This window comes from Kryptolebias marmoratus, linkage group LG19 (genome assembly GCF_001649575.2).
Source record: "Kryptolebias marmoratus isolate JLee-2015 linkage group LG19, ASM164957v2, whole genome shotgun sequence".
NCBI lineage: Eukaryota > Metazoa > Chordata > Actinopteri > Cyprinodontiformes > Rivulidae > Kryptolebias > Kryptolebias marmoratus.
In genome coordinates this window covers 19562660-19571459 of record NC_051448.1, presented here as the reverse complement: position 1 = coordinate 19571459, position 8800 = coordinate 19562660, and the positions used below count along the sequence as shown (strand labels likewise).

The following is an 8800-nucleotide window of genomic DNA, read 5'->3' as shown; positions in this document are numbered from 1 at the left end:
GTCTTTGTTTTGCTCTAGAAATCCTTAATCTGACTTGGAAAAGTGACTTGAAAAAATTGAAACATTTCTTTCATTAGCTTTTTTTGAACACATATGATGTATATTAAAATATATTTGAAAATCACTGCAGCTAAGAATATTTTTAAAATTTTCCATAATGCAAAGGGTTCCAAGAAATTGCAGATGCTAACTGCAGGGCAAAAAGTATATATCTGGCACTCAGATATACCCTCACTCTCCTAAAACCCCATAGCTGGTACATGGAGAACATTATGATGACAGAACCGAGAAGGATTTTTACAGTATTTACCAAAATATTGCATGTCTTTTTTTTTATTTATTAAATTTTTTTTTTAAATGAAGCAATTTTACTTGAAATGATAAAATATTTTAGGGTCCACTGTGCTTTGGAGGTAAACAAAAGGAGCGGAAAAAAAACAAAAACAAAAAACACATCCAAACTCTTTTTTTTTTTTTTTTTTTTAAACAAATGTACCACCTTTATTATCCAATCCACACATCCCATTCAGTTTGCAATAACAAAGCCAAAGCAAATTGTATAAACAGTGATTCTGAACTCCAAAAATATGAAACAATTATTGTCAGTTTAGGACAAAAAAAAAAAAGATTTAATCTTAGGATTTAAAACAACTCCTTGCATTCAACACACAGTAGCATATCATCGGCAAAGAAGGAAACTCAGTGTCCTGACTGAGGAAGGGATTTCCTTCAGTCAGAAATGAGACAACAACGGTTATACAAATGGATTCACGTCTCACTACGTGGAACATGTTGCTTCCAAAGTCCTGCTTATAACACATTTGGATATTCAGGAAATAAAAAAAGAACCAAACAAACAAACAAACAAACAGCGGTTAATGTGACGTTAGTGATCAGGAGCTGACATGTTTAAGGACACAAGGTGGGCCACTTTACACTGCTTCTGGCTTATGGATGAAATTCAGTACAATCATACAGGAACAAAAGTTTGTCGGCCAATTTAAGGCAGTGCTGGGCTACAATGTAGGCCCTCTGAGATTTCCATATTGTACGACCGCAGTTCTTATGGGAGTTAATGTTTTAAGATGGTAAAATGGTTCAGGGCGGTAAGTTTTTAAAAGGGTTATAGTAAAAACAAAAACAGCTCAACTCTACATGTGTTTGTTCATTAGTGCGCACCATCTCTCTCATTGGTCTTCATCGTTTAGAACAAAAAGAAGAAGAAGCACAGTTTAACAGTCAGAGATTGTCCAATCTAGTTCAATCACTTAAAGGAACAAACAGGAATGACGTAAAGCTACAACAGTAACTATTTCCTGAAGAAAATACACAACGAGGCAGCTTGAGGGAACGATTAGTGCCACTGGGCACTTACTGAAAAGGTTGCCGGCTCGAGTTTTGTCTCTGAGCTGCAACAGTTTGATTTAAGGCAAACTCTGAAGCTTAAAATACCAGAACAGGGAATGATCTCATGTCTCAGCGGGATTTTAAGACAACAGCTGACAGTGGAGTCGAGGTGAATTCAATCAGGAAACTCAAGGATTTCAAAACAGATTTGGCCACTTGTTCTACTTAAAAAAACAAAAAAACCAAATCATAACTTATATAAAAAAGGAATTAAATATATATTTTTGGGTCTTTCTTTTAAAGAAAGTTTAACAGCAAAGCCTCACACATAGAGAGAAAATCTGATTGACTTTGATTCAATCGTTCTTTCTCACAGTCCTTTTAATCGCCTCGTCTTCTCAATTCCAACACATTTTGGTACAAAAACAGTTTGTTACAGGATAGATCCTTAGGCTGGAATTCAAACACGATTTACTAAACTGACTAAAATTACCAAATGTTCGGAGCAACATCTCAGCAGTTTTTTCCCTCATCTCATTCAGCTTTTCACTGCCAAGCAAATGTGGATATTAAAAGGGATACTCCAGCTATGTCAAAGTGGGGTTCTGTGGAAAACTTATGAAGGTTTAATATCTTACATGTTGTAGATGGCTCTCAATAGACTTCAGTTTGAATCTGACGAGCTAACGGCTAGTCTGAATGCAGCTGAGATGAAAGTGGATTTCTATTGACTTCAAACAGCTCCGCTGTTTATTTGGTAGAAATGTTCTGAAATGATTCCTGAGTTTGACCCTAGGCAGTGCAGAGGGTGTTACAGCCAGCTGCCGCCGCTAATAATGCTTGTAAATAACCTTGTAATAAAAAACTGACGACGGTGAAATTTTGGAGACTGGATGAACTTTGGTGTTGGCCATGTTTTGACTAGCAGTTAGCCGGTCAAAATCTTATTTCTCCAAACTGAGGTCATTCAAAGAGCCATCTACGACAAGTAGGATATTAATTCTGTATACCTTTTCCAGAGAACCCGACTTTAAAGTGGCTGGAACATGGAGCTTCTGTATTCTCATATAAAATCACATTATGTGTTGATCACCTTCATTTTGTATGATAGTTTTCTTCAGGACTACACAAAGCAACCAAAGTCAGGATTTAAAACAACACTGTACCAAAACAAAGATTTATTTCGCATCAGATGGGATTTATCTTAAATTCAGATTGAAACTAATTCCATTGTCTGACTTGACGAGATTGGGATGGTGCCTCGCTTTGCTTCGAAGAGCTTTCAATGACGCCCGGTTTTCTACAAACAGTAAGGCTGGAAAGTCTGGAGGATTCGTGCTGACAGCTGTTATCAGAGGAGGCAACAGCAAAGCTTCACACTCCTGTTTTATGCCAAAAGAACAAAGTCCGTCCTCTGCAGGTCTAAGTAACTTGGAGGGAATGCCTTTCCAAAATACACAGAAGTATTAACATCGAGTCTTTTTAAATAATGTAAACATGTACATCTTATCTGAGGTCAGCACAATGATCCTCTTCATATCTGTTTATATATATACATACATATATATAAAACACATTACGGAAGCATCGTTCGGATGTTCTTCGGAGTGGACTCGTCATTCAGGTGTTTCGTGGTGAACCTGAAGAGACATGAACCAAAGTGGACTTTAGAAGAACTGAATCTGATCCAGTCAGCTCAAGTCTGGACTTTCTGTTGTTTCAGATCATTTTAAAAGATTAAAAAGGAGTTATTTTTGGTCCAAAGGCAAAAAAACAAAACTGTGAAACCACCTACTTGAGTGCATCCAGGAGGCCCCCAACCTTTTCTGCTGGCTGGTCCTTCAGGACTTTAATGCAGCCTTTCATCTGAAAGAAACAAGTCAGAATGGAAGCACATATAAACCCCCCCAGCAGAGCCACATTGTTTGTTGTCTAGAATTTGGGCGAGTTTTCTTCCTACGTCTATTTTGGAGGACTTGTTAAAGGCGCCGTTGGGATGGACGTGGTCGTAGAGGATGATGACGCCCACCATCACCCTCATGCAAAACAAGCGTGTGTCCTCGCTGCTGAAGCGACTGGAGTATTCCCTGCAAACACAACAAGACAAGGGAGAGGAGCCGGGATCAGGAGATGAGAAAGATTTGGATCAATCACTGTAAAAACCTGCACATAACCTCATAATCGTCGGTGTTTCTGAATAATCAAACGCAGCGATCGTTGTCTAGGAAACCCCATTGTTTGTGGGTAAATGCAAAACTCACGGTGTTTCCAGCATGACCTTACAGACGCTGGCCATGGTGCTGAGACAGTCTGTGGTGTTATCAAGTGGAAGAGTTTTGTTCTACGAAAGAAACAAGATTGGAAATGAACGTTAGACTTTTTTTTTTTTTGCTGTCAGTTGGAAAAACCGTCACACGATTTCCTAAACTGAAGTCCTAGAAGCCTATGGAGAGCCATTTCGGCCAAAATTAAATAAATAAAAAAATGGGTAAATAAATTTAAAAAAATGGGTAAAATAACTAAATAAATGAGTAAAATAAATAAAAAAAAAGAGTAAAAAAAAATCATTTATTTATTTTCATTTATCCCTTTATTCATTTTCCAAATTTTAACTTTTCCTATTTTTCATTAATCCAGTTTTCATTAACCCCTTTATTCATTTTCCCAATTTTACTTTACCTATTTTTCATTTACCCTTTTATTGAAAAATTGATTATCTTCACATTTTCCAATTCCTCTTATTCATTTAGTATTTCCTTATTTTCTTATTTATCACATACACTTTTCCAATTCTCATTTTCCAATTCTTCGTCCCTGTTTTAATATGTTAATGAGGGGCGGTGTCTTCAGGCTACACTGTCAGCCTATTGGTTAGATTCATCTACCAAAATAACCCCAAATAACTCACGAAGAAGAGATGTGACGTCACATCCTGTTAACATCAGAATGCCGGGAGCATGCAGGAGCAGCGACCAAAGCCAAAATGTGCGCTAATGCTTCACATTTGCCCACAAAGATTTCAGCAAAACACCGCAGTGAAGTTAGTTTTAATTTGGATGCTGGATATTCGCGCTCCGCGGAGTTGGCGGCGTCTGGCTCACGGCTGACTTAGCTGTCCCTAAGTGAACCACCGCGCGTGAGAGAAGAGCCGGCAGAGAACGGCTGGCCGACATTAGCGCTCCTGTTTCGGGTCAGTCTTGAGCTAGACGCCGCTAACTCCGCGGAGCGCGAATATCCAACATCCAACTTCAAACTAACTTCACTGCGGTCGCAAACCAGTTTCCTCCCCAGCTGCACGAGAGTGCAGTTAAATTGGGAAAATTAATAAAGGGGTTAATGAAAAATGGATTAATGAAAAATAGGAAAAGTTAAATTGGGAAAATGAATAAAGGGATTAATGAAAATTGGATTAATGAAAAATAGGAAAAGTTAAAATTTGGAAAATGAATAAAAGGGATAAATGAAAATAAATGATTTTTTTTACTCTTTTTTTTATTTATTTTACTCATTTATTTAGTTATTTTACCCATTTTTTTTATTTATTTACCCATTTTTTTATTTATTTAATTTTGGCCGAAATGGCTCTCCATAGAAGGCACGTTTTTCTTGTGCAGTCATTGACTGGCCAATTAAATTTATTGCTTTTGAACGCCGTTTTTAAAAACATTTTTAATGCAATCAAATGCCTAGATTGCAGTTTTTTTAAAAATTAAAATCCCATTTTAATGTATTGACAGTGAATACATAAGCACTTTGAGTCGCCTTGTGCTGAAAAGTGCTATATAAATAAATGTACCTACCTACATATACTATTACAGTACCTGCTTTTTGTTGTTATGTTTTACAGAAAATTAAGTCAAGTGCCTTAGTTTGACAGCTTTTCCTTCAGATTCTAACTTGACTAACTTAACTCTTCTAACGATTGTGCACTGACCGCCCAGAAGCAATTACCAAAATGGTTCCACACGTTACCATAATGTACATTACGGCAATAATTTATCAACAAAATCCCCTGTTGAGCGAGTCCAGCTGAATGGTTTAAAAAATGGCTGATCTCATCTTATTTTTTGTGAAAACTACTGAAAATCTAATGCCGGTGAGATTCAAATGTTCATTCAAATTTAAGGGAGACAGCTCCCTAAAGATAAACTCTGGTCTCAAACTCTAAACTCAGTAAGTTTGTGTTCATGCTCTCACCTCAGTGACAAAGTTTGTGGTTGCGTTGCTGAGTGTTTTCAGCATGGGCGTGGCCTCGGCGTAGAACAGAGACATCTTGTTGGCCATCTCATTGTTGACTTCATTCTCGATGTCCAGCTGTGGGGGAAAACGAAGAACCAAAGAGTAACAAAAAGTAATTTTTCCTTTCATTCTCAGCTCCCCAATATAAATCTAAACCAAAGTGAGTTTGAATTACAAATCTTATCAGCTTCATCCTATTATAGCATTTTGCAAAGTTTCTTCTTTCATGCCAAGACACTAAATATATAAACCCATTTCCAAAAAGGCTGAGATGTTGTGTGAAATGTAAATAGAAACAGAATAAAAGCCTGCATATGAGGATGACCCACTGTGTTTAGACACTGGTCTGTGGAAGTGCTCCTGAGCTCATGTTGTGATGTTCATCATAGAATCAGATCTGTTTTTACACAGTTTGTCTGCCCATCTTTACTTCTGACAGATTAAGCTTCTCTAAAATGCTCTTTTTCCTTTAATTGACCCGTTACTAATTAACCTAATTAATTGCAAAATGCTCCTCCTGCTGTTTCTTATTCGTACCAACTTTTACAGCCTTTTGTTGCTCCTGTCTCAACTTAGAGATGTGTTGCTGCCATTAAATTCAAAATGACCTTATTTTCTGTTCAAAATTGGTACAATTTATTAGTCTACTATATTCCATTGTGAATAAAATATGGGTTTATGAGATTTCTAAATCATTGGGTTCTGGTTTTATTTACATTTCACTTGTCCAAGTTTTTTGGGGATCTGGGCTCATATATAACCCTGAAATCTAGTTTAAAAGCAATTTTCTTTTTTTCAAAAACTTACGTTCATGTTGTTTAACCGGTTTCGGCTGATGGTCCGTCTGTAGTAGCTGAAGTCATTCTGGATGGCAGGATTTCTCATCTGAATCCAGACAAGCGGAACAAACTCAGCCCAAACATGTGATAGTGTGTGTGACCGTGAGGAAAGTGAGTTTCTCGGCGTGCCTGGCAGACCTTGAGCTCATCGAAGCGCAGAGTGAAGTGGAGGATCTCTGCGAACTGCTTGGCCAGCGCCTGCTCCCTCTCCAGGTGCTGGGTGGGGGTGAGGGGGGCGCACGTCAGGGACTCCAGCAGACTCTTAAGAGCATCCTCTGTTCACAAACACACACATCAGCTGCCGTCTTTCCCACAGACGAAACGCTCAAATAAGCAGAAAAACAGCTTTGCTTTCTGAATCATGCATGCTAAACTTTAGGCCCTGACATTATATGATGTATGTGTAGACTATCTGTATCATGCAATGGTATTATTGCAATTTTAGTAAACCCTGCACTGAGTACAACAAGCTTTACCTCGGGATTATGGAATCACTGGTGTCAGTGAACAATACCTTTTATTTTCTTTTATTATTATTTTCTTTTCTTTTATTCTTCTTTTCTTATGGACCATTATTGTGTCTGGAATAAAGATTGATATAATGGGGATACATGGAGTTTTTACCTCTGTCTGTCTGTCTGTGTGCAAGATTACTCAAAAAAGTTATGAACATATTTTCATGACCTTTTCTGGAAACAAGGAACAAGTGATTAGATTTTGGTGGTGATCCGGTCAAAGTTCAAGGTCACAGATCAGCCTGTGCTCTAACTCTGCAGCTGTGTAACAGGAATGTTAAACTCCACACCTGGACACCTCATGGGTCAAAGGTGATCGGGTCAAAGGTCAAGGTCACAGTTGACCTAGTGCTCCAACTATGCAACAGTGTAATGTAGGAATGTCAGTGTCCTTGGATAAGTGGGAGAAGATGGATGGATGGATGGATGGCAGAGTCCTGGTAGAGGTTTGTTCTGAGTGCTTCTTGTTGGTAGATAGTTTCAGCTAATAAATGCTTTAAAACAACATTCCTTGAAGGAATGCATATCACCCATCACTTTACATGTCAGAGTTTTTACATGTGTTGAGAAAAAAAACAAAGTTGGAACCATTTTGGTCAAATAGTGAAAACAACAATATGTGTGATCTCACGCCTTTGTGCAAGATCTCATGCGACCTGTTAGTGCTCAGAGTATGTGTTGAGGAGAACTCTCTGCTACTACCAAATCAAATTTTAGCTCCATGTCTCTAAAACCGTCAGAGTAATAGCCATCTTTGTGTTGGTAAGATCAATTAGCTATGGCGCCCATCTTGAATTGCGTTGACTCCAAAAGTGAATCAGCTGCAGATGTGAGTCGAGTGATTAGTTTCTGAAAGTTTCATTAAAATCTGTTGAGTAGTTCATGAAATATTTTGCTAACAGACGGTATTTCGCCTTATCCGCATGTCCTGTGTGATACTGGAATCACACAGGACATGCAGATGAGGTAAAAATGTGGCTGGGTTCAGGCAATTTTCAGAATTAAAACTAGGAAATTATTAAAACTTGTTAAATTAGAATGAAGTTTACAGTTTTGCCTCAAAATTTTATCATGTAAATAAATCATTTGTATTTCTTCCCCAATGTGACTAATCTAGGGGTAATCAGCAAATGAGCAGAAAGACTCAAAGCTAGTAAAGAAGCGGCTTGATGATTACATCTATATCAGCATCAGATGAAGAGTCAGATTAGCAGCTAAAAATATCAACTTATCACATATTGTCAATATTGTCATTTAAGGAATTATTCTTTTCCTGTTATATAAATTGCCAAAAAAACAACAACAACAACTGGTTTTCATTCATAAAACCTAAATTTTGTATAAAAGTGACCATTTTTACTGCAGGGGAAATTACAGGGCGTTGTGAAGGCACCTAGTCTGTTGGAGAAATCGTAGAAATTCTTTAGCTTGATGACCAGCGGGCAGACGGAGTTCCAGGCTTGCTCCTGCAGCGACAGGACGTTGGGATTTTGAATTGCCTGAAGGAAAGAAGAAGAAAGCAGCAGAATCTGTTGGTTAACGTCCAACAACCATCCAGTAAATCATCACTTAGAGACTTAATGAATAAATACACAATATGTGGCTGTAAATAACCAATTAGGAAGAAACGTTAGTGGATGTTGAAGCCTAACGGCTCATGTTTCCGTCTGAATTTTTTGTTTTACCATCACATGGAAAGAGTTTCTGAGTATGGTCGTGTGTTTTCTCACATCTCTGATTTCCTGTCCCGCTCCTTTGTAGGCCTGCAGGCCAGCCAGGATGCTCTCCGAGTCCTGGAGCACCGAGTTCACCTGGTTCCACACCTCGCGTTCTCCGTCTGTCGGCTGTGCATCTGACACA

The 8800-nt window shown here is 38.1% G+C and overlaps 1 protein-coding gene across 3 annotated transcripts in view; it reads right to left on the bottom strand.

Moving 5' to 3' along the window:
* Positions 1–604: 604 nt before the first annotated feature.
* The window catches only part of fam49a (family with sequence similarity 49 member A), a 43611-nt gene continuing 35415 nt past the window's right edge, over positions 605–8800 (bottom strand). For all 3 annotated transcript variants that reach the window (XM_017409229.3, XM_017409224.3, XM_017409230.3), the window contains exons 4-12: positions 8671–8792; positions 8334–8439; positions 6564–6700; positions 6394–6471; positions 5545–5661; positions 3609–3688; positions 3308–3434; positions 3143–3213; positions 605–2987 (exon numbers count right to left, since the gene is read on the bottom strand). In XM_017409229.3, the coding sequence (XP_017264718.1) occupies positions 2924–2987; positions 3143–3213; positions 3308–3434; positions 3609–3688; positions 5545–5661; positions 6394–6471; positions 6564–6700; positions 8334–8439; positions 8671–8792 (902 nt within the window). In that variant the 3' untranslated portion in view covers positions 605–2923. The remainder of the gene's footprint in view (positions 2988–3142; positions 3214–3307; positions 3435–3608; positions 3689–5544; positions 5662–6393; positions 6472–6563; positions 6701–8333; positions 8440–8670; positions 8793–8800) is intronic.